The 27,626-nt window shown below is 33.5% G+C and overlaps 2 protein-coding genes across 2 annotated transcripts; both read left to right on the top strand.

Annotated features, from left to right (window-relative positions):
- Positions 1–12,764: 12,764 nt before the first annotated feature.
- Positions 12,765–13,979, top strand: LOC140451051 (hatching enzyme-like). Its single transcript, XM_072544770.1, has one exon. It carries the CDS (start codon positions 12,765–12,767, stop codon positions 13,977–13,979), a length of 1,215 nt encoding a protein of 404 aa, XP_072400871.1.
- A 675-nt stretch (positions 13,980–14,654) lies between these two features.
- On the top strand, positions 14,655–18,314 carry LOC140451050 (uncharacterized). Its single transcript, XM_072544769.1, has one exon. It carries the CDS (start codon positions 14,655–14,657, stop codon positions 18,312–18,314), a length of 3,660 nt encoding a protein of 1,219 aa, XP_072400870.1.
- Positions 18,315–27,626: the final 9,312 nt, after the last annotated feature.

Below are 27,626 nucleotides of genomic sequence, written 5' to 3'. Positions count from 1 at the left end.
TTATCTTTACCACTTTCTTCAGGTGTGAAGATACTGTCAGGTGAACCATAAAATTGAGGGGAACTTAAGGATATTCCCTAAAATTATTTTTCATAGTAAAAAGTGACTGAAGTAGGGAAATACAGTAGGCGGTAAAATAAACAGTACTGAAATGAATATTGAAATGTATATGAATATCTATATATTTAGTATACATGATATAGCCTTACCAACATTATTCACGACGACGTTTCCGATAAAATAGATGTTAAAGATGCTCTCTGGCACTAAAAAAATCTAATTGGAGTTTTTTATTCCGGAATGTCAGACATTGTATCGGCCTGCCTCCTTCAGCATTCCCCATATGTACGTATCATATGCTGTTAGTTAGGTTAGGCCTGATAATTGCGATGGGTATGGAAAATCACTGAACAGTATTCGAAGAGACTCACTGACCGTGTGACAGATTGCCCGTCCTGCTAAAACTATTGTCGATTTTAAGCTTTTTGGACCGATTTCGCGACCTTTTCCGTATGATCGAAAATAGTACTCCACGATAAAAAAATTTTCTGCAAAACTAAGAACCATCCTGAAGCACCTAAAATTATCATGACATTCACATAAGTTATAACGTCGTTCAGAAATCACTTAATACGTTTCGGCGCATGACACATACAAATCTGAGGCATACGCATTTTAATACTGTTTATTTTGCCGCATACCGTTCATATTTGAGAATAAAATGCTCTTAAATGTTCTTAAATGTACGGAAGAAATGTCAGATGCATTAGAATTTTCAATCGGTAATATTTCATTAGCGGTTTTTTTACCAACTTTATACTGATCTTCATCTTTGTTATGTTGTTCTTGTAGTGTAAAATTACAAGGGAGTATATTTTCTTTAGATCCACTATAAAATCGAGAGCTTTTGATCTACAAAATATTTTTTTTATTTAAGTATAAGCAATGTTTTTTTAAAAATCTAACTGGAACTTACCGAAAGAATTTCAGTTGAATTTACTTTCTCGCTTACTGATTGGTTAATTTTTACGGGACTTAACGCTCTGTTACAAAAACGAATTGGTTTCATCCTAAAAATATACTGGTGATAAAATATCTAAGTATTGTTTAACTGAGTGGGCAAAAATTTGAACCCTACTTTTTTTTATACTCATACTTTTATACAAAAGTTGTCCGTGACAGTTGAGAAAAAAAAAATTCATTTCGGTCAATAATACGACAAAATTATATTAATAAAAGTTTTTCAAAATATGAAATTATGTCAAAATACAAAATTTCACAAAAATCGGATCAATTTCACTAAATCAGATACACTTGGTATTATAAAAAAACTATCCAACGGATTTTTTGCCGTAATCTATGCAACATTAAAATAAACAAAAAAATGATATCGTTGACAGAATAGAAGGCATAAAATTATCACCGATAAAATGAAACTTGCTAAGCAGGCAATTTTACGTGTAAATGAATCATTTTCTTGAATTTACGACTCTATTCTGACCTGAATCGAATTTTTTTATCTAAATTGGCATCTTAATATTATTTTTATCTTGAAAAAAAAAGTATATCTACTAAAATAAATAAATTATTTTCAAACTCTTTCAAACTAGTTTAACAAACAGTTTGAATTTTCAAAGCCTTAACCATTGACCAGTTTGACTTGACTTGAATTATTTGCCAAAGTTTGACAGAGTACGCCATGATAAGCTAAGCGATATTCTTGAAAGAGAGGACATAGATAATAAAGATCTGCGAATAATTCTCAATATAAATATATTGGAATCAGGAAAATATCATAAAAATAGAAAATAAGACATCACAGGCAATAGAAATACGTAGAGGAGTATGACAGGGAGGCATGTTGTCACCGCTGCTATGTAATGTTTATAGTGAAAGCATCTGCCAGAAACCCCTTTTGCAAGCAAACGAATCAATCGTAATCAGTGGAGAGGTTATAAATAATATTGAATACGCGGATGACACTGTATTAGTTGCAAGAACAGTAGAAGAATTACAACGATTACTTACAAACATAAATATTGCTTGCAACAATTATGGCATAAATATCAATATAAAAAAAAATAAGTATAAGGTCTTCAGTGAAAACATGACACAACCAGCATTTATTAGTATAAAAAGCATTCAAATTGAAAAAGTATCAAGTTACAAATACTTGGGAACTTATTAAGAAGGAAAGGAAAAGACCCAGAAATTTTTACCAACGATAAAATGAAGAAAAGAATATTTGGGTCACCTAATGAAAGGACATAAATACGCATTACTTCAAAATATAATTCAAGGAAAAATAAAAGGAAAACGGAATCTGGACCGTAAAAGAATGGTTGCGGAATTTGAGAGAGTTTTTTGGCTGCACCACTAATGAACTCTTTAGGTCAGCTGTAAACAAGGTCAGGATAGCCTTGATGATTTCCAATCTCCGATAGGAGTGACACAGGAAGAAGAATTATTTGTCAGAAGGATTGACTTGAGTTTGACTGGAAATTAAGTCAAACTCAAGTCAATTTCAAACATTCAAGTCAAACTTGTGCAACTCTAACCAGCCGAGACGCCAAAATATCAAAACGAGATTCAAAAATGTTTGATCCATTACATGTATAGTTAAATCATTCCCTTGATACACTGTATAATATGTGTTTATAAATGTAGTTCAGATATATTTGTAAAGTGTACAAAAATATCTGATGTGTAATGTGGAGAAGACAGAAAATATATTATTTTGCATAATTATCTAGTAGTTTTGTTCAATCCAACTACCTATTAAATTGAAACAATATTAAACTGTATTTATTACCCGTTCTGTAACAAAATAAAAATTATATAAGTACATACCTAGATAGAGTTTCCAGAGCACTACACGTGTAATATGAATAAAGAATATTTTATCACTGCAAAACAAAACGTTAGAAATCGTTAGGCTTACAGATTTTTTCGCGCCAAATATACTCTAATATATTATTTGGTTTACGTATCCACCGTCGTTTAGTCTCTGATTTATATTTGGAGGAGTAAACCAATGTAATGTAGTTTTGACGTATATTTTGAATAGCAGAAAGATTTATTTTGTTAATTTAATATACATTGGAGGAGGTATGTATAGTAATTTTAGATGGAAGACCAATTGATTTTAATTTGGTAATTGTATAAAAAATTATGTTTTTATTTTCGATACATTATAAGAATTGTAAAAAAATTAATATACACGAATAATATTTTAAAGATATTCACTCCTTCTAGAAGACGACTTATAACCGCATTTTGAAAAGAGGAGCTATAGTCGGGTCGTGTAAATATATATATATATATATATATATATATATATATATATATATATATATATATATATATATATATACACAAACAGAAATAAAGTTTTTAAAAACTATAATCTAGAAAATAAAATATTTTAATAAACATAATATTAACCCGGTATCTGGTTTTGATCCTCTCAGGCAACATCGTCGTTATAAGCTCTTAAATCAATTTCTACTTTATATAGCTGTTATGTGACAATGATAATTGTAAGCAACAAATCGTGTTAATTATATAAAACTGGTGGCGACATCTAACATTCAATAGAGATATTTGAAAAAAATAATTTTACTAGAGAGGATACCAGTAGAGACCTACGTGTAAGTGGGTGTGTCATAATTTTTATTATCAACCGTTTGTTAGGAGTACTATGAGGTTGAATTTTTATTTGGTATATAAACAAAGGTTGTTTTAAGTGTAATTCTCTGCTATTTTTTGCTGTATACGGTAAGTAATGATATTATTTTGTTGAACAAACATCATGTGGCTCTGAAGCAACATTGTCAAGATTTCAATATGGAAAATTTAAATGAAATATCAACTACCTCCTTTTATGGAAAAAAGACCAAAATGTCGTGTATTGTTCCTGTTAACCCTGATCTCTCTGATTTGTCTGATATGGAGGAGTATGATGAAGAAATTGAAAACATCAATATAAATGAAATTGCCGCAGAATCAGATGAAAATGATGCACCTCATAATCATCAACTGCTAACTGAAGAGGAGGCTAATCAAACAAATGAAGAAGGCGATCATGAAGAACCACCAAGAAAACGTAAAAAAGTAGTGGAGTCAGTAAATTATAACTGGTCTGAAAGTGACATAGAAACCATTCCGTTCGAAAATCCAACTATAGGCAATAATGCAGTAGAGGTAGCCTTGCCTCTTGAATATTTTACGAGGTTTTTTTCACTAAATCTAATAGAGAATATTGTATACCAGACGAATTTATACAGTACTCAAAAAACTGGGTTAAGTGTCAACACAAATACTGCCGAAATAACAGACTTTTTCTCCATTTTGATTTTTATGGGGGTAATACAGCTGCCAGCAATAGAAGAATATTGGGCTACTTCTTCAAGAATTCCTCTTGTTGCTGATGTTATGTCCCTAAAAAGATTTCAAAAACTGAGAACACTGGTCCATTTTAATGATAACTTAGAAGCAACTTCAGAAACGAAAGACCGCTATTTCAAAATTCGTCCCCTCTTAGATCATATTTCTACAAATTGTTATAAGTATCAGTTCGAAAACCAATATTCCATAGATGAGGCTATGGTTGCATACAAAGGTACATACAGTGGCAATTTACGACAATACATACAAAATAAGCCTCATAAATGGGGTTACAAGTTCTTTGTAAGGGCAGGTGTTTCAGGATATATTGCCGATTTTATTCCTTACCAAGGAGCTTCGACATTTTCACAACTACAGGGAACTATCAATCAGATTTCTGAAGAAGAACAATCCTTGGGTGTCGGTGCATCTTCAGTGATTGCACTATGTAAAACATTGGATGACCCCCAGAATTCAATGATTTTTTTTTGACAATTGGTTTTCCAGTTTGAGACTATTTGATTACTTGAAGGAAAAGTATAATATCCTTAGCTTGGGCACTATTCGCTCAAATAGAATAGCAGGTTGCACCTTGGATACTGATAAGGTTTTGCTAAAACGTGGCAGGGGTTCCTATGTTTATAAATCCGATGAACAAAAGAATATTATAGTTGTCAAATGGGCAGATAACAAATGTGTACTTCTTGCTAGCACTGGTTGTGGGATTGAGCCAGTCAATCATGTACAAAGGTATTCTAAAGAACATAAAAGAAAAATAAACGTGCCATGTCCAAATCTAATCACTCAATACAATAAACACATGGGTGGAGTGGATAAAGCTAACTCTTTATTGGGTCTTTACAGAAGTCCAAGTCGTAGTAAAAGATGGTACTTTTCAATAGTTACCTGGCTCTTAGATGTCTGTATTATAAATGCTTGGATATTATATCAAAATGACAGTAAAGCCAATAATATAAATTTTATGCCTCTCAAGAAGTTTAGAATGGAACTAGCTAGGTCTTTGTCCAACACTGGAAAGAACAAAGTAAAGCGAGGCCGTCCATCAAGTATAGAAAATACAGATAACATTATTCGCCACCCTCTTGTTGTAAGACCTGATGATGCTACCAGAACAGATGCGTTAGGTCACTGGCCACTTTATACCGCTAAAGGAAGATGTAGATTTTGTAAAACTGGCTATACAACTGTGCAGTGTGAAAAATGTAACATGCGGCTTTGTTTTACACCGAACAAAAATTGCTTTTTATCATTCCACCGTTAGAATTAGGCCTATATTTATAATTTTTTAGTCTTAGGTACTTTTAATTTTTTTATTAAATCAATAAAATGTCCTTTTTACTTAAACAGTTTTTTATTTATGATTAACAAAATTTTGAGATCTTCATTAGTGAAGTTATCAGTATCAAATAGTGTTTCTTGACTGGCAATGTTGCTTGTAGGCAACGGATTCAAAAACCACTTTCCCCTATCTCCTTCCGGTTTTTTTGTACCACAGTGTGTTTTTGAGAGTTATATAAGATTATATACACAATAAAATAATTTTGCGACATCTATTTTTGGTGTTGCCAGATACCGGGTTAAGAACACATTCTAATGTCTAGTCCTGATTCTAAAAAAAATAACTTTTATTTGGTAAAAAACAACCGTTTCATTAAATTTGAAATGAATAAATTTGTGTGTAATGACGTGGATTTAAAAAAAAACAACATTTACGTGCTGTTTAAAAATAAAATTTGATCCAAATTTTTGAGTGATAAACGATTTCTTCTTAGGATTGTTAACTGCCCAGACTTTGAAAATACTGTTTCGGAAGGTACTGATGTGGCAGGTATTGACAAATATTTTTTAGAGAAAGAATAAAGCTCAGGGAAAGTGGATTTGTATTTTTTCTAAATTTCCATCGGGTTTTTTTTCTTTGGAAATGTGGCATTTCTAAGTATTGTCGTACAATTAAAGTGAAAGTAGTGGTTGGCGTTGACTAGGATTTTCTTTTCCAATTTATGGTCAAAATAGGACTATGTATCTAATTATTTTTTGTCGTCATCAGATACTGAAGTGTGTTGATGTTCCTGAATTTCCACATTACTGTTTTCATTAACAATTACTGTTAGTTCTTCGGTTATCCATTTCTGGGCGTTATTCGCATTAGTATCATTCCCAAATGACAATTTTTTAAATCTTGGGTCTAGAAAGCCGGCTTTTGAAATTATTTTGTCATATTCTAATATCCCTAATCGACAAGCAATTGTATCTAACAAGCTCTGTTTTAAATTTCCACAGATGTCTGTGGTGGTATCCATCTTATTCAACGAAAACTGAAGACCCCTCACAAGTGGAATCACAGTTCATAAAGTTGGATATTTTTCACCCGATAAAGCGGTTGTCATTGTCTTCAATGGTTTCAACAGTTTCAAACTTTCCTCAATGACACTCTGGCACACTTCAATGATTCACTGGCATCCAGAAATTCTGGGGCCTTATCAATTTTTGTCATGGTAGTTGATAGGGCATCTTTGATGATTACCAATCTTTCCAACATCAATAAAGTTGAATTCCATCTAGTTGTAATGTCCTGTTTTACCTTGAGAACCGGAAACCCCATTTGTTGTTGTACCGACTTGAGTTTGTTGCACGATAATGCACTGTGATTGAAGTGTCCCACAATTGTTTTACACTTATTAATACACTGAAATTCGGTATTATTCTTTAGAGCATCATTTACACTTAAGTTCAACGTATGTGCTACGCAAGGGTGGTGATGTTTTTTTTTTAATTCAATTATAGCTCATTTAATATTCGGCCCATTGTCTGACACTATGGTAGTGATTTTATGAAGAATATTCCACCTACAGAAAATCTCCTTCAAAATATTGGAAATATTTTCACCTGTGTGATGTCCTAAAATTTCTTCCATTGATAACACTTTGGAGAAAAATTCTTCTTCGCAGATTAAATGACATGTTACCGTAACATAACTCCTGTTGCTGTCAGATGTTCAAATGTCTGTCGTAACTGAAACATTGTCGGTAGCACTAAGTAATGATTCTAGCCTACAAACTTCTTGAGTGTACATTTTGGGAAGAAGTTCATATGAAAGCTTTTTACGATTTGGCAGTTCATATTTGGGTTGCAGCAAGTTAGAATATTCAATAAAACCTTGGTCTTCCACTATAGAGAGGGGTTCACTGTATTCTCTGGTATTCTCTGGACCTTACCTTTCACATGTAATAGCATAGATATTGAAGCACGAATTTAACCCTGAGATAAAAGAATTAAAAATTGTGATAGAGTCATAATCATATCATTTAAATAATTTTAATTAATCAAAAAAATTAATTAGCCAATTATTGCTTGGCGCACCAAGACTTTAAATATCACAATAATATATATATATATATATATATATATATATATATATATATATATATATATAGTATAGATCCTTAGAAATGGACAGAAAAGAAAATTTTAAAATTTTTCGAAGATAGAGCAATAAGAAATAATAATTAAGAAGAGTAAAATGTTTACAGAGGCTCAACTCCAGAAAAATCACTATCAGACTCAGAATTAGCACCACTGAAATCACTACTACTGTCTTCGTCAAGATTAATCATTATTTCATCAAAAAGTAAATCTAAAACAGGTTCTTTTTCCCTAAAAAATTGTTCGAAACTTTTAGCGTGTTCACACCGTTTTTTCACATCCACAGAACTAAACTTAAAGTCAACGTTTTTATCCGCCATGTATTTCTTAAGAGCTGCCCATACTAATTCTATGGGGTTGAGATCTGGATGATACGGAGGCAGCCGTAATACCGAATGACCACTATTACCCAGTATTCTGTCAATTTCATACATCTTAAATCTGGGTTTATGGAGTTGTACAATGCTGTAAAGATCTACTTTTAACATATCTTCTGAAAAAGGCATATTGCGTTGTTAGCCACTCTTTCATTAAATTTTTCGTTGAACTCATATTAGGATACTTTTCAACTTGCACGATGTGATAAGAAGCATTGTCAACAACCAGTACACTACGTGGAGGAAGATTGGGAATAAGCATTTCCTGAAGCCATTTTTTATAATTTTCGTAATTCATTTCACTGTGGTAGTCACCTGTTTTTGTCTTTGATTTAAATTTCAAATAAGCATTTTTCACAAAACCGTTTTCACCACCTGCATGCACTATTATCAGTCTCTGACCTTTTGAAATCGGAGCACGTAATCCGTCATTTGAATTTTCGCTCCAACTTTTCCAGTGAATATGGGAAGAATGAATCTAGTCCTATCATATACTCCATGTATATGATAGGACGCTTCTCTTCTCTGTATTTTTTAATATCTCGAAGAAAGTTACGTCTCAACTGTTGGATTTCCGGTTTTTCCATTAAAGTTTTTTATTAGTTTTTGTTTTTCTCCAACGAAACCCTATATCCCTCATTGCTTTTCTCAATGATTCACGCGAACCATTGTAGTTGTACTCAGTGGCAAATTTTCTATGTACTCGTCGTAAAATTGAAACTTGTTTTTCGGTGGTACAAAAATTAATAATAAATCGACGAAGCACCCCTTTGTCGCACTCATCCAACTTAGATTTTAAAGCCGACTTATTTCTTTTTTTATTTGGAGTACTAAATGTTGATGCAGTACCATCTTCGATCCACTTCATTTCCTTCGAAATGGCTTGTATGGCGGATAAACTTACACCTGTTGCTCTTACAACACGTTTTTGCACTTGTTTTAAGTCTATTAGAGGTACGTCGTGTCTTGCTTCTTGTTGCATACATTGCATAACATTTGCTATAATTTCTCGGCTTTGACCCGACAAAACTTTTCGATTTAATTTTGATTTAAATTCCATTTTACGTCACTGGGACTCACTGTTCTTTAAGAAAACTCTGCCGCAGACTGTACCGACTGAACTTTACACGTTGAATTGTTGACTTCGACTGATATATTTCAGTAGATAAGGCACCACTTCAGTTCACTTTTTTCCCCAGATTCTGGGGAAAAACCGCTCGCTACCCTATGGTGAATATGGCAAATTTCCCCAGACCCCTGACACAGATTTCCCCAGATTCGACCTAACCTAACGTAACCTAACCAAACCGAACCTAACCTAATTCTTCTTCTTTTACGAATTCTTCTTCTTTTACGTATGACCTAACCTAACGTAACCTAACCAAACCGAACCTAACCTAACCTAATTCTTCTTCTTTTACGAATTCTTCTTCTTTTACGTATGACCTAACCTAACGTAGCCTAACCTAACCTAACCTAACCAAACCGAACCTAACCTAATTCTTCTTCTTTTACGAATTCTTCTTCTTTTACGTATGACCTAACCTAACGTAACCTAACCAAACCGAACCTAACCTAACCTAATTCTTCTTCTTTTACGAATTCTTCTTCTTTTACGTATGACCTAACCTAACGTAGCCTAACCAAACCTAACGTAACCTAACCAAACCTAAACGTGAAGATAGCTTCAATTCTTCTTCTTTTACGCAACATCAATTCTTCTTCTTCTTTTACGCAACATCAATTCTTCTTCTTTTTCTTTTACGCAACGTGAAGATAGCGTCTATTCTTAACCTACGAAGCGCGTACTGTGTGTGTGTGTGTGTGTGTGTGTGTGTGTGTGTCTGCTACCCTCTGCTACCCTCTGTGTGTCTCTGTTACCCTCTGCTACCCTCTGGTACGCTCTGTTACCCTCTGCTACCCTCTGCTCCTAATCACCCTCGTTTTTCTTTCACCTTCATAGAGACCAAGAAACGAATACACAAAGTATAAAAATACACAAGTTATAAGCCTTTATATTAAGACAGAGACTAAGAAACGAATACACAAAGTATAAAAATACACAAGTTATACGCCTTTATATTAAGACAGAGACCAAGAAACGAATACAGCAAGTATAAAAATAATAAAAAAAAATACAAGTTTTACATACAACACTGTGATACCTTTATATTTAAAAAAAAAAGACATGTACAAATATTGTTATTTACATTACATTAGTATCCAAAAAGCACGTCTGGATAAGCTTCCTCCATCTTTAGTAAGCGATTAGGATATGCCAACCAAAATCGTCCCTTTTTCACAAAACCTAGTGGTTTGACCGTTGCTCAGCTTCTTCTTTTGATTCTTCGTAATAGTGACGTGTGTCACATGATATGGACACAGTTCTAGTTTCGTTCCAATTGTTCATTTGGAATAGTCGTTTACACCCGCAAGGTTTTTCAGATTCACATATTGTATCATAAGACATTATGTCACATAACCAGAGGAATCTAAACGACGCGTGAACGGTAGGAATATCTGAAACAGAATAAAGTGCTGAATTAGGGTATAAGGTACACGTTCATCCATAAGAATCAATGTAAAAAAGTGTGGGATTTAGCGCATTTAGTAAAATTGAGTACATTAGCTGTAAACAACCAAAGTTATATCCTCGGTCGGACGGAAGATTAAATGGTATAACATTATGCTCAAAAGGCCTCTGAAATGTGCAGATTTGTGCTTGTTCTTCCATAAGAATCAATGTAAAAGTGGTGCATTTATCGCTTTTAGTCAACTTGATTACATTAGTTGTAAACAGACAAAAAATCTTGATTACCCCCACCACTTTCATCATTAACACACTCTGAGTAATACCAGCAAGCGTTCATTCATCGAATAACAGTCAAAGCAGACACATCGCAGTATGGCCAATCTTATGAAACAGTACATTCAGTTAAACTTAATTAAGACATGTATTGAGCAAGAATTTATTCGGGCCAACTACGCAGGCGCGTGTTTACCGACTAGTTTAATATTGCATGAAGTCGCAAAACAATATGGAATAACAACAAAGGTCGTAGTAGGTACAAAGTTTTACTCAAATGGAGTTACAATCACACCACATTTCTGGAATGAGCATAATGAAATAATATACGATCCAACAGACGCAATTACAAAACATCATCTACCTCATCAAATAGAATTTACTATGATAAAAGGAATGTTCATGCGTAAAAATGATGAAGACAGAAAAATGGTGGATATATATCACGATTTTAAGAAAAACAGATCGACGGCAGCATATTTTGAGGAGGCTCCGGAATCTCTACTAGAGTTACGTAAAAACATTTTTATTGCTGTAGCACAGATACTAGGAAATAAATAAATAAAAGTAATGTTCTAAAGTAATTGTTTTTTTTTAAACCCATTGTTGAAATGACCTACCTACGAAGAAAATGTTCTATGAAACCTCTAAAAAATATATAAAATAGTACTTACGTTTTTAATTTTTGTAGCCCAAACACAAACAAACACCTTATCGCCAAGGTTCTTGTAGCACAAACACCCACTGTTACTTTTCGTACATGTTGACTGGCACAAACACTCACTGTTACTTTTCGTAAACGTTGACGGGCACAAACAATCGTTGTTACTTTCGCAATGTTGACTGCAGACTGGTAGTACAAAACGTATTCGTTCATTAAATAGACAGGCTGTTATGACGTAACTCACGCTTAAACCATGTTGCGCAATATTTCGTAAGACTATTCATTTATGCATCACATGCCGGGCTTAATTATTAACTAGACCGGAATGTGCAGATGTTTCCGGCATTCGTGTGAATATATTTTATCTCACATTAACTAGAATTCCAAAGTGCACGTGTTTCCGGCTATATATCGTGGGAGATGTGTTAAAAGGAAATGTTCAACCGGTGATTCATCGTTGAATGCATACACATTTGGTATATTCGCGTATATATGACTAAGCCAATTTAAGATGAACATAATCTAGTACCATATAACAATATAAAGTAGAAAATAGTAAAATATATTGTAATATTTTTATTCTTTGTTTAAAGTACAAAGTACAGTAACTAGATGTCCCTAGTACCTTATTGACTAAAACGTTGTTGAAAACAAATAGATACTAGTAACCGGGTATATACATGCTACTTAATATTTTAAAATTATTCGCAGCCACGATGTTGAAGGGAATAGACGTATTAGTTTTTATGCTAACGTTCGCAAGCGTGTTTTGCAATGATTTCTCGGAAAAAGACGCTATTGCCTATCTAAATCAATATGAACAGATCGATAATAGTACAGATTTCTCTACTTTGATAATTAACTTTCAAGAAAAGTATAATTTACCAGTGGATGGTTTGCTTAATAATGCAACAATCAAATTGATCGTCGTCCGCGTTGTCAACACAGTGATAACGAATTTATAGTGGCTTCTCCATGGCACAAACAACACCTGCGATGGTATTTTCCTCAAAGAACGCCCAAGGCCCAAAAAGACGCAGAAATGGCATTTCAGACGTGGCAAAATGTTTCAACCTTAACATTCACAATGGTTACAAATCCTACGCTAGAGCCACCAGATATAACCATAACTATGGTTAGGGGAACTCATCATTTTAGAGCAAATTGTATGGGAGATGCCGAATGTCCTACTAGATTTGTTGGAGGTGCTGCTTTAGGACATTCATACTTTCCTCATCCCGCAGACACCTGTACAGAGATACATTTAGATATAACGAAGCCCTGGCATTTTGGAAACGACTCTATACCTGAAGGCCGTATAAGTTTTCTTATGGTACTGGTTCATGAAATAGGGCATGCTCTTGGAATCGGTCATAGTGGAACACAAAGTGCTGTCATGTATAGTATGTATCAGCATAAGATTAGTGGTCTACATAAGGATGATATAAACGCAATACAATATCTATATGGGCCTAACAATACCTATGCTCCAAACCCAAAGTTTACAACAACTAGCTCAACAACAACAACTCGTAAGCAAACGACCCGCTCAAGGTATACAACGGTACATACACCAACAACAACTAGTTCGACAACGTCAAGACCAACAACTAGTTCGACAAGACCAAGGCCTAGTAAGCAACCGAAAAATTTGTGTGATATTGTTCCAGATTTTATGTTTTTAGCCACTGCTCCAGAGTTTTCAAATTACCGATTATATATCGCCCGCGATAAATTTATATGGAAACTAGACTTGAACGAAATGATTATTCCATCTCAGCCTGAACTTCTTGCTGATTATGTTCCTGCAGAATTACGTCAATACACTTTACAACACATTTTTCAAACAACAGCCGGTGATTTGGTTACAATTGTGCCACCAAACAAATATTTCTCAGCATCCTTTCCTAGCATTCAATATATTGATAATTTTACACTTAATATACCCAAGAAGGCCCACATCAATGCTATTTTTCAATCAAATTCCGGGCAATCCTATACATTTTACAACAATATGTCATATATAGAATTTTCTAATGATTTTACTAGCGAGGTAAGAAGAGGCTGGATAAAAGACATATTTCCGGGAATACCTGAAGATATTTCTCTTGCACTTCGATGGATTGATGGCCATATTTACTTTTTCCGTCAAAATACTTACTATAAATTTAATGAATTTACTAGAAAAGTTGTGGCCGCTGGACAATTTAACTGGAATCTATTTGGAGTGCCTTGCCCAAACGAAAATATCTTACAACAATTAAAAACTCTAATATCTAAACTTGTATCTGTATATAATTAAAAAAAAAGTGTAAAAGATGTGTTTTGTATTTACGAGTAATAATAAAAATTGTAAAAAATATATGTTTTTTATTTATCAAATTCCCGGAAGAAGCTAACATTCTATTTACTATGTAACATGTGTTCAAAGCCAAATATTATGTTAGAATTGTAAAGAAAAAGATTTTTAGCTAAACTGCAATATATTTACGACTTAAAATGTTAGATAATAAGTAACAAAAAATATAAGTTTATACAGAATAGTTACAGGGATCTGTTAGTCATCGGGATGGATATACACCTATCCAAACATATTTAAGGTATTGGTACTGTTGGACGAGTCCATTTAACTCACAAAATAGGGGAGTTCGCTATGCAAACGGCAAACTTTTTTTTTCAATTTCATTTAAATCTATACCACAGATAAGGACAAATAGTAGTTTTATGTAATAATTGAATGTTATGTTATTATTAAGTGATGTGTCTTTAAACAAACTCGCCCTAGTTTTTCAAAATCACTAATATTTGGCACGTTTCAAGGTCAACAAAGAGGTATAAAAGAACGCCCTAATAGAAGCCCTGTTCATTCTGCTGTCAACCTTCAACGAGTACGTCACGCTATAACTTTGACTGTGAACGTTGTGATTTGTTAGTGTCCAGTGTTGTTGTTGTTGTTGTTGTTCTCAAGGCGATCATCATGGTCTGGTCTTTAATTACCACAGGTAAACGTTTTATTTCTAAATTTAACACTTATTTAAATTCGTTTCAATTACGTTATGAAGAGTGCAAAGGTAATTTAAATATTGATTTAGCAAAGATATTAGAAAAAGGTATACAGGATGCTAAAGAAGGAGCCGGCTTTCAAAAAGGGGATAAAATTCGTATAATTGTTCGTAATGAAAATTTTAAACATCCCATATCAACAGGTACTGAAACAGATTTAAATACGGATAATATCTTGGCTCATATCGAAAACATTGTAACTTCTGACGAGTCGGTTCAAGTCGAAGATACTATATTTGATATACAAATTTTCAAGATACCTAGGGGTAGCGGCCGACATAAAATTATAAATTTGGCAGAGGACCGTCGCACCAAGAAAAGCATTACCCAGATTAAAAATACCGACACTTTATGCGGGGCTCGAGCAGTTATAGTGGGCTTAACATACGTCACAAACGAGATTTTGGACCACAAATTGATCAAAAGCGATGCTCATAGCATACGTATAGGTCGAAAATTGCAGACTGATTTGGCCGAAAAACTTTGCAACCTGTTGGGCGGTTGTTATAACGATGGCTTTACGTTGGATAATTTTAAGAAGGCAGAGGAGTTATTGGATGTGCAGATAAAGATTATTTGTGCAGAAAATTTCAACACAATCATATACGAGGGCCCCGAAAAAACAGCCAAGATTTATTTGTATAAAAACGGGAATCATTTTGATGTTATAAACAATTTAAAGGGTCTTTACGGTAGTCGTTTTTATTGTGCGAAGTGTGATACCCCTTACAGTCATAACCGTGTACACAAATGCAAGAAAGCACCACTTTGTACGATTTGCAAACATCCCGAGCATGACTTGACTACAAAAAGCAAAGTTTTGTGCAAGGACTGTAACCGTTATTGCTACAACAATGAATGTTTAAGAAACCATACAGAAGCTTGCAAAGAAGTATTTAAATGTGACAAATGTAATAAACTATGCAAGAGAGATAAGGAGCATGTATGCGGTTACTCCATGTGCAGAAACTGTAATACCTTTGTAGAAATAGCTACGCATCAGTGTTACATGATGAAAAAACTAGCCAAAGGAGGAGTTTGTACTGTAGCCTGTACTTGCAATAACAGATCAAGCGTGATAAATTCAGGCTGTAAAGAAAATCACAAACAGTCACAAAGTTGCAAAGACCCTTGTATATGTAACAATCTCTCTGAAGAAAAAATAATGAAATGCTCTTACAACGAAAGATATATATTCTTTGATTACGAGGCAATGCAGGATACAGGCATTCATGTACCGAATCTTGTAATTGCGCAGGATTTCGACGGACATAAATTTGTTTTTAAAGACAATGAAGAGTTCTGTAGATGGTTAATTTCCGAGAAACATAGAAATTATACAGCGATAGCCCACAATAGTAAATCATACGATTCATATTTCATTTTAAAATATTGCGTGGAAAACACGATAAAGCCGTACACTATCTACAACGGGTCAAAACTTATGCTTTTGGAAGTCGAGGCTCTTAAACTGAAAATAATAGACAGCTCTAATTTTGTAGCCGGCCCCCTGTCCGGTTTTCCTAAAACTTTTGGTCTGCATGAATTAAAGAAAGGCTATTTTCCTCACTTTTTCAACACTCCTGAAAATACTCACTACGAAGGCTGCTTACCAGATATTGCGTATTATGGACCCAACACAATGAAAACAAAACAAAGATCTGATTTTAAGAAATGGTACGATGAGCATAAAAATGACCACTTTGTGTTACAGAAAGAGCTCCATACCTATTGCGATTCAGATGTTGATATTTTACGACGTGGGTGTTTGGAATTTCGCAAGGAATTTTTAGAAATAGCAAACATAGACCCATTTCAATATCTGACTATTGCCAGTGTGTGTATGGCCATATATAGATCTAAATATCTTCGAACAAACACCATTGGCATTGTAAAGCAGGAGATAAAGGAGACATATAGCAGGGCATCAATAAAATGGCTCAATCAATTTTCTAACGTCCAACATGCTCTTAATGGCGGAGAAGTGACAATTTGCGGTGCAAAAGTTGATGGTTTCTCGGAAGAGTCGAATACTGTGTACCAGTACCACGGTTGCTTCTGGCATGGCCACCCAGAATGCTTTAAGAACGACACAGTTAACCACGTCAACAATGAGACAATGAGTGACTTGTACGAGAGAACAATAAGACGATCAAAACAAATAAAAGAAGCAGGGTACAACTTGGTAGAAATGTGGGAATGTGAGTGGTTAAAATCCAAAGAATGTAAAAACGCCGCAGATCCTCAACTTATTGAACCCTTAAAGCCTCGTGAAGCATTCTTTGGCGGTAGAACAAACGCCATAAAACTAAACGTGACTGGGAAAAAGCTCAGATACATAGATATTGTATCACTGTATCCAACCGTACAATATTACGATCAATATCCAGTTGGCCACCCTACAAAAATACATGCACCTGAAGTATACGATCCTAATTGGTTTGGTCTAGTACATTGTCAAATACTACCACCTACTGATTTATACCATCCTGTATTACCTGTCAAAACTGACAAATTAATGTTTCCGCTGTGTAATCAATGCGTCTTGGAAGATTGCGAAAATTGTGATCATGATGACTCGGAAAGAATGCTGAGGGGTACATGGACAACTCTAGAAATTAATAAGGCCTTAGAAAAAGGGTATAAAATAATAAAAATTCACGAGGTGTGGCATTTTGAGCAAACATCGACAGATTTGTTCAAGGGATATGTCAAAGATTTTATGAAGATCAAATTAGAAACTAGTCCACATACGTATGCCACAAATGAAGAGTACGCTCGGGCTGTAAAAGAGCAGATGGACATAGAGCTCGATTTATCTAAAATAGCCCCAAATCCCGGTAAACGAGCAGTCGCTAAAATATGCCTAAATAGTCTATGGGGTAAATTTGGCCAAAGAATGAATATGAAACAGACAGAGTATGTTGTGGACATTAAAAGATGGTACGAAGTTTTGATGAACGATAAAATAAATTTAACAAACGTCACATTTATTAATGATAATATAGCACAAGTCTCTTACGATTATAAAGACGTGTTTGTGGAAGACCCAACATCTACGAATATTTTTGTGGCATTATTTACGACCAGTAACGCTCGTCTAAGACTGTACGAGATGATTGATAGGCTAGGAGAGGCTGTAGCTTATTTCGACACAGACTCCATTGTTTACATTGATGATGGCCTAAACACTGTCGAAACAGGTGAAATGTTGGGCGATTGGAGTGATGAGTTGCCTGGAGATGACTACATAGTTGAATGGCTCAGTACAGGTCCTAAAAGTTATTTTTACAAAACAGCCAAGGGCAAAGAGGTGACTAAAATCAAAGGTTTCACTTTAAACTACGAAAACAGCCTAGTACTCAATGCCTCCGCCATGAATGACATCATACACGATCCAACCAAAGAAATTAAGCTCACGTATGACCAGATCGGTAGGGATACAGAGACCAAAGATATTGTTACGCGAAAAAGGGTATCAAAGACTTTCAAGATGGCCTACAAGAAACGAAAAATAATACAAAGTGATGACTCATTAATTGACACAACACCTCTTGGCTTTCAAAAATTATAATAATAATATTACGCATTAGACATTGTACCTCATTCTTTATTAGACGCTGTTACAGGAAAGACGTGTTTTGTCTCGCTCGTGTTTTCGATAAATTTTGATTTTGTATAAATTAACAATGTCTGATCAATGGTCAATAAATATTATAAATCAGCGAGAAATAAAAAAATTCAACGCTTATCTATGCACTTTTCAAGTTAATTGTGACAACTTTAAAATAGGTGAAGGTTTAGAACAAGACAAAGACTATCTAAAAAACCATTTAGAGACCGCTCTTGAGAATATAAAAAAGCAAGCTGGCTACACAACAGGTGACAAAATCAGAATTGTTGCCTTAAATGATGACTTTAGACACCCGATATCGACAGAAACAAGTTCAAATGCCAATATGTCAAAGTTATTAGAACAAATTAGCAATATATCGACATCTAACGCTGCTGTCCACCTGAGAAATACAAAATTTGATGTACAAATCTTGAAAATACCTAATCCGAAAAACCACTGATCTTCCTATGATGATGATGATGACGTTAGACACCCGATATCGACAGAAACAAGTTCAAGTGCCAATATGTCAAAGTTATTAGAACAAATTAGCAATATATCGACATCTAACGCTGCTGTCCACCTGAGAAATACAAAATTTGATGTACAAATCTTGAAAATACCTAATCCGAAAAACCACTGATCTTCCCCGGGTATGGTAACTTTCTGCAGTATCAACGATGATGATTATATGAGATAATGGTTCCAAACCCAAGTATCAAGAAAGAAAATATAACAAAAATTATTAATATTGTATAAAGTTGAAAATTATGTACATAAAATAAAAATTATTGTAATCTTTTAAGGTATGTAAAATTTATGGACACATAAAATACCAAATTGTAATTAGTATTAATAAATATAATAATAATAAAATATAAAGTTTTTCATTTATAACACATTCTATATTGTTTAGCAAAAAAAAAAAAATAACGGTCTCAGAATATGCTTTAGAGAGTGTTATATAAAAATTTTAAGAAATAACTGCGTAAACTTAATGCATTATCTTTAAAAACCTAATTTGCTTGGTACTCAGGGCGTATGCGTCAGCTAGGTGTCAGGTATGCGTCAGGTATGCGTCAGCTAGGTGTCAGGTATGCGTCAGCTAGGTGTCAGGTATGCGTCAGGTATGCGTCAGCTAGGTGTCAGGTATGCGTCAGCTAGGTGTCAGGTATGCGTCAGGTATGCGTCAGGTATGCGTCAGGTATGCGTCAGCTAGGTGTCAGGTATGCGTCAGCTAGGTGTCAGGTATGCGTCAGGTAGGTGTCAGAGACGTTTTTGCTTTTATTAAAAAGTGTTAGTTCTCTTTATCGCTGGTGATCAGCACGTTATATAGATACGCATCACTTTTTCAAAATCATTTAGTGATTGACAGCTGGTGGAGTAAGACGTGACTATGTTTGAAGAATATGACTATGTGTTTGGCCCCGAGTATGTTGGCGATAGAACATGGAAGCTGGGAGAGACAACTTTAATATTTGAAGAGGATAATATATTAGTAGATGAAGAAAAGTTTCCAGCAACAGACGGTCTTCAGAATTTATTATTTTACAAGTATCCTAAAAACTTTACGCCTCTAGATCATCAAATGTACAAACGAATACTGCAAATAACTGATGTACACAGAGATACGTTGGGAAAACTAAGACACCAAGCTTCACCCGAAAAATATCGTGACATTATTAGACCACTATTTAAAATGACTAAGAACAAGAAGAAGAAGAAGAAGATTCATATGAAAACAGATGGCAAAAAGGGAGTTTTAGATAATAATAATAATAATAACAGCCAGCAAAATACTATTGGTAATCGGATAGCGATAAACAACGATCCACAGAAAAGCTACTCTCCAAGTAGAATAGGTTATCTTTGTAAAGGTGAAATACGATATGTATAATATACATGTATATTATCAATAAATTATGTTAATTTTTCCAGTGTTTTATTTTCGGTGTTTAAAGTTTTTAAATTCATAGCTAAGTTCATTACCGTTTTTTTTTGTCGTTATATATTTTTTACCGAAATTTTCCACTTCACCCTCGTATTTTGTTTTATTTTTATTTTATCAATGTTTTGATAATGTATTTAATCAAAGCATATTTTGATCTTTTTTTTTTTGTTGACTACATAGCCATATACGAATAATAGTTTGACTACATAGCCATATACGAATAATTGTTCTTTGATTTTTTGTTTATATAAATGACGTTTTTACAAATAAAAGAAAGGAAAGCTATTTGGTTAGTTAAAAACAATGTTCACACTTTAGAGTTTGGACATTATTTTCAACCGTAACAACAGACGGGACGAGAACCCACAGCTTGTGTCTGTCGGGTTAGTGGGAGAGGTTGAATAGGAAAAGTAAGGAAATGTTTAAAGGTTTTGGAGAGATTTCTAGGTATCTTAGGCTAACATTTATATATATATTACAAGTATTTCTGTTTCTTCGTTTCACATAAACTACTTACTCAGTCACTAAGTTCGTCAGTACTTCCTACAGAATCATCTTCGGTATCACTGGCTAGGAAAAACTGAGTAGCTATACCAACAGTATGCACCGTTCCTCCACACGTAAATTTATACGTTGTAGGCATGGCGTGATAACCACAACGGGGGTGAAGCGTTGGTCTAAATACATCGTCTGTAATATTCTTCGTAAATGATGTTTTACATATTTGGCAAAAAAATGTCACCTCAATATTGACTGAGCACTTGGGGTCGCATTTGCACATAAGTGGCTTACAATTGTGAAACATCTTATGGTTTAATGATTATCTTACTCACAATGTTTAAAATACTTAAATACTATGTTTTTAATACACGCTGCTTATTATATCTTATAATAATATATATTTCTTATGTATTCTTATGCCGTTATTTGTTAAAACATAATAGCATTACTGAACAGATAAAGAAATACAGAACCTACTTATCGAATATAAAATTGTTTAAATACTTTTCTCAGTGTAGTAATAGAATTAGCCGTCTTTGTTTGCGAATCCTGGAATATTGCTGTTAATTTGCATGACACATTTTTATCTAAGAATTTTATCTATGAAATGTATAGTTTATTGCAACTGCATCCTGTCTAACAAGCAATTAGAACCGCTGAATAAACTAATATCATCAAACATATGATTCGCAGACCTTAAATGCATCTGGATCATATGTGACTTTCGAATTTCTCATGATATATTTAAACCATACTTGCGGTCAAATATCTAAGACTGCATGTTTTTTTGGTATTCTCTGACTAATTATTCAAAATGCATAAAAAGACGGGATGCTCTATTTTCTGCGACAATTTCTAACCAACTAATAATGGGTAAGTTTACTCTACAAACTTATTAGTCAAGTGTCTTAAATACCTATCTTTTTCCAGAACCGGCAATCAGAAACAGGATAAGGGCGCACCTCACCCCGCACCAGCGAGTAAGTTTTTGTAAAATTTTTATGTTGATATAGTTAATTACTTGAAACGTATAGGTCTGCTCTTCTTCTGCATAACGTTGAATTTTTGTTAATTTCTACTGTTTTATTTTTATATGTTGATATAGGTAATTACTTGAAACGTATAGGTCTGCTCTTCTTCTACATAACGTTGAATTTTTGTTAATTTCTACTGTTTTATTTTTATATGTTGATATAGGTAATTACTTGAAACGTATACTGCTATGCCTAGGTCTGCTCTTCTTCTGCATAACGATGTTTTTTTGTTAATTTCTACTGTTTTATTTTTATATGTTGATATAGGTAATTACTTGAAACGTATAGGTCTGCTCTTCTTCTACATAACGTTGAATTTTTGTTAATTTCTACTGTTTTATTTTTATATGTTGATATAGGTAATTACTTGAAACGTATACTGTTATGCCTAATAGGTCTGCTCTTCTTCTGCATAACGATGTTTTTTTGAATTTTTGTTAATTTCTACTGTTTTATTTTTTATATGTTGATATAGGTAATTACTTGAAACGTATACTGCTATGCCTAGGTCTGCTCTTCTTCTTCTTCTGCATAACGATGTTTTTTTGTTAATTTCTACTGTGTTATTTTTATATGTTGATATAGGTAATTACTTGAAACGTATACTGCTATGCGTTGGTCTGCTCTGCTTAGGTGTCGCTGTTTTTTTTAAATCTGATCGCTACAAAATTTTAGATATATGTATTTTAATCTTGTTTTTTAATCGGTTTTTTTTTTGTTTTGTTTCAGACCCTACCAATGATCGTGCTGCGGGGCGAGGCTGCCCCGAATGCCGCCACCCCCGCGGATATGGTGCCCCTAGGCACCTATAAAGGGGTGAAGATTTTAGTGGGCGTACGCCAGGCCAGCGTGCTGGTCTGGCTATTAAAAGGTACTTTTGTGTATATATATTTTTAATACTTGTTTTTTTAATATGTTGTGTATTTTTTTACAGAACAACAATAAAGAGTTGTAAAGAGTTGTTTTATCTTTTAATGTTTTCCTTTTTCCTTCTTTGTTAACCATGCTATCCTTTGTATTGGAAATTTACAAAAAATTATTAAAATATTAATTCAGTTTTCATACAATCTATAGACTAATAATTTTCTGTTATTCTACCTAGTTGTTTTTTTATCTGTGCAAATTTTAACCTTTTTTTTTCATTCTGTTTTGTGCTTTGATTTTTGTTTATATAAATGACATTTTTACAAATAACAAATAAAGGAAAGCTGTTTGGTTAGTTGAAAATAATGTTCACACTTTAGAGTTTGGACATTATTTTCAACCGTAACAACAGACGGGACGAGAACCCACAGCTTGTGTCTGTCGGGTTAGTGGGAGAGGTTGAATAGGAAAAGTAAGGAAATGTTTAAAGGTTTTGGAGAGATTTCTAGGTATCTTAGGCTAACATTTATATATATATATTACAAGTATTTCTGTTTCTTCATCTATGTGTGAATGATTCACGGAAATTTCTCTGCTAATAAAAACATCTGGAGCCATAACATCATGGGCTTATAAAATAGACGCTTTGGTCATTTAGCATTTGTCGTTCAAACGGTATGGCTGACTATTTAATGTTAGTTTTATTAAACAGTAGTGAGTTCGCAAATGTGACAATCCACCCGGTAGTAATTAATTTTCTGAGTTTTTTTTCACGTGATCGGATTTTTACCTTCTCGTATTGTGTCAACGAGTACGTTTATACGAACGATCTACGTTTACGGCGTGATTTTGTTACGGGGGAAGTGCTCCAAATTCAGTTCGTGGTCGATTCAGTTATCGTCTTAACGATCAATTATATCCATAATACTGGCTTATTAGAACAGCCCATTGATAATTTCTCCACTGCCACCATTGTGCACGTTTTTACTCCTCATCCTCTTCCTTCTCAGCCTTAGTTTTCTCTCGTCCGTAACACTTTCCCTAAATAACAACTAGACTTTTTATTTTCTCGCGATAGCTCCTCTTCCTTCTCAGCCTTAGTTTTCTCTCGTCCGTAACACTTTCCCTAAATAACAACTAGACTTTTTATTTTCTCGCGATAGCTGCTCTTCCTTCTCAGCCTTAGTTTTCTCTCGTCCGTAACACTTTCCCTACATAACAACTAGACTTTTTATTTTCTCGCGATAGCTGCGAAGATATACAAATAAGTGCCCTGTGTAGGATTCTACAGCCTTTCAGATCATTGCAGTAAGATAAGTTTTTCCACAATTTTCTTTTTTCAATTTTATAAAATTACTGACATGCTGAGTGAAATTTAAAAAAATCTTACCAGCAGCGTTTCTTCTTCTCAGTGTTCGTGTCTGTTTCATAATTCACCTTCTTTTTTGTTTATATATATATATATATATATATATATATATATATATATATCTATACACATAAATGTTACCTTTAACAACAATAGACAAAAAATATCGTACTAGTGATTTTATTTTCAAGAATTTTAAAAATTTAATAAAAAGTTAAAAAAAATGAATTAATTGTCAAATTGACGGTCTTCTTGTGGTTAACTGTAAAAATTTTTTATTAATAAAAAAACAAGTTCGAAAGGAGCACATAGTTTTTTTAAATCCAGATTATATTTTTTAAATTCAAAATAATAATAATAATAATATTCAATCTTACCTCAATACAGCTGGTTGGCTAAGGCTAGCATACCTATCAGTTCTGCTGCATCTGCAAAATAGTTTTTCAGTTTGTGTTCCATACATAGTTATACACGTTTGTACTTACAACCAGCAAAATCAGGATATACACTCCTCGTTCTAAAAAAATACAATGAAATATGTGTGTCACTAATACTAGATTTTTTTATCTTAACAAATTACTACAAACATACTTACCAAATACTCCTATAGCTGTAAAGTAAATAAAACTGTATATTTACAATTAACAAAAAATTCAAAAAACGTTTTTACCTTCGATGTTCATGTCTGTAACAAAGAATTAAAAATTAGGTATCGTCTAAATGATATTTTAGTGTTTAACTTACATGTCAAAACATGCGTCGATAGATAACCTGCTAAAGCTACACAACAATTAGTACTTTTTTTTACTATGCTTAGGGCTTACTTACCTATTAACGACACCACATCTACAAAGAATTGAATAAATATCCTCTCTTTTTTTTCCCCCGTTTTATTTATACTTACATCCTAGTATAGCCGACACTGTAAACAAAAAATTATTACTAATAATACTAATAATAATAATCGGTAATCGATTCTTACCTATGGACATTGTCTCAGCCCTGTTCACTGAAAAAAGTAGTGATTTTCAAGTGATCTAAATTATTAGAGTATACTCACTTAGTTGCTCATCTAAAATCAATATATATATATATATATATATATATATATATATATATATATATATATATATATATATATATATATGTAAGTATAGTATATTAAGAATGCTTATAGATACTTACAATACATGCCTGGTTCCTCTTAAAAAGAATATTGATATATATATCAGTATTATAGTTTCTGGTTTTACTATTTACTTACGTGTTAGTACTAACATCATAGCTAGTACGAAGTGTACCAGTACCTGTATCACTAAAAAAATCTAAATTTTAAAAATTGAGGATATAACTGACTGGCCCTTTCTTACCACCCAAAAACACTATTGATTGTATAGGCTTCATTGTAGCAACTATTCAAATTAATAATATTGTTCCCTAGTTATATAGGATAATGTTTGCGGTTTTACTTTTTTTTTTATTATTTTTATAATGCGTCTAATTGATGATTATGCTCTGAGAAAAATGAGAAAATATATAGTTCTAACTTTTTGCATTCCATAGTATGTTATATTTTACGCCTTTAGTCTTATTTCTTGGTATTGCAACAATTATTCTTATTTGTCTGTTATTGCAACATTTTGCATTTTAATATAAAGGCTTATGACTTGTATTTTTTATACTATATGTATTCGTTTATTGGTCTCTGTCTTAATATAAAGGCGTATTTATTCTTTGTGTATTCGTTTCTTGGTACGTTTCGTCTATAACATGTATTTTTTTATTTTTATACTTTCTGTATTCGTTTCTTGGTCTCTGTCTTAATATAAAGGCGTATAACTTGTGTATTTTTATACTTTGTGTATTCGTTTCTTGGTAGGTTTCGTCTATAACATGTATTTTTTTTATTTTTATACTTTCTGTATTCGTTTCTTGGTCTCTGTCTTAATATAAAGGCGTATAACTTGTGTATTTTTATACTTTGTGTATTCGTTTCTTGGTCTCTGTCTTAGGTTTCGTCTATAACATGTATTTTTTTTTTATTTTTATACTTTCTGTATTCGTTTCTTGGTCTCTGTCTTAATATAAAGGCGTATAACTTGTGTATTTTTATACTTTGTGTATTCGTTTCTTGGTAGGTTTCGTCTATAACATGTATTTTTTTTATTTTTATACTTTCTGTATTCGTTTCTTGGTCTCTGTCTTAATATAAAGGCGTATAACTTGTGTATTTTTATACTTTGTGTATTCGTTTCTTGGTAGGTTTCGTCTATAACATGTATTTTTTTTTATTTTTATACTTTCTGTATTCGTTTCTTGGTCTCTGTCTTAATATAAAGGCGTATATCTTGTGTATTTTTATACTTTGTGTATTCGTTTCTTGGTCTCTGTCTTAATATAAAGGCGTATATCTTGTGTATTTTTATACTTTGTGTATTCGTTTCTTAGTCTCTGTCTTAATATAAAGGCTTATAACTTGTGTATTTTTATACTTTGTGTATTCGTTTCTTGGTCTCTATGAAGGTGAAAGAAAAACGAGGGTGATTAGGAGCAGAGGGCAGCAAAGACACATATACCGTAACAGAGCGTAGCAGAGGCTAGCAGAGCATAGCAGAGGGTAGCAGAGACACACAGAGGGTAGCAGAGACACACAGAGGGTAGCAGAGCATAGCAGAGGGTAGCAGATACACACAGAGGGTAGCAGAGACACACAGAGGGTAGCAGACACACACACACACACACACAGTACGCGCTTCGTAGGTTAAGAATAGACGCTATCTTCACGTTGCGTAAAAGAAAATGAAGAAGAATTGATGTTGCGTAAAAGAAGAAGTATTGATGTTGCGTAAAAGAAGAAGAATTGAAGCTATCTTCACGTTTAGGTTTGGTTAGGTTACGCTAGGTTTGGTTAGGCTACGTTAGGTTAGGTCATACGTAAAAGAAGAAGAATTCGTAAAAGAAGAAGAATTAGGTTAGGTTAGGTTAGGTTCGGTTTGGTTAGGTTACGTTAGGTTAGGTCATACGTAAAAGAAGAAGAAGAAGAATTCGTAAAAGAAGAAGAATTGACGCTATCTTCACGTTGAGGTTAGGTTCGATTTGGTTAGGTTACGTTAGGTTAGGTCGAATCTGGGGAAATCTGTGTCAGGGGTCTGGGGAAATTTGCCATATTCACCATAGGATAGCGAGCGGTTTTTCCCCAGAATCTGGGGAAAAAAGTGAACTGAAGTGGTGCCTTATCTACTTATTTCCGATAAATTTAGTGCGCATCAGGTGGGCTTGGCGATTGTAAGATTTTCAAACTTCTTCCTATGTTTGACAAATAATACCAATCCGATGGTCCGTGCTGAGGTAGCGACTTGAATTCGACCAAAGACCTTCACCGACCGCCGTGGCGTGAAGTTACATTTAATTTATATTGTAAAAGTTTAGTAAATAAACCCTAATGCGTAAGCGTAATGCGTTTCAATTCGAACAAATAAATAATATACAGTCTACTTAGTTCATATACATATCGACGGTGGAAAAGCACAACATTTGAAGCGCCATTTTTT

The sequence above is a fragment of the Diabrotica undecimpunctata genome, chromosome 9 (assembly GCF_040954645.1).
Source record: "Diabrotica undecimpunctata isolate CICGRU chromosome 9, icDiaUnde3, whole genome shotgun sequence".
Classification (NCBI taxonomy): Eukaryota; Metazoa; Arthropoda; class Insecta; order Coleoptera; family Chrysomelidae; genus Diabrotica; species Diabrotica undecimpunctata.
This window is presented reverse-complemented; position numbering and strand designations above follow the sequence as displayed.

What these genes read in the sequence shown, in the direction of transcription:
- LOC140451051 (XM_072544770.1), top strand. Translation starts at nt 12,765, where the DNA reads ATGGTTACAAATCCTACGCTAGAGCCACCAGATATAACCATAACTATG.
- LOC140451050 (XM_072544769.1), top strand. Translation starts at nt 14,655, where the DNA reads ATGGTCTGGTCTTTAATTACCACAGGTAAACGTTTTATTTCTAAATTT.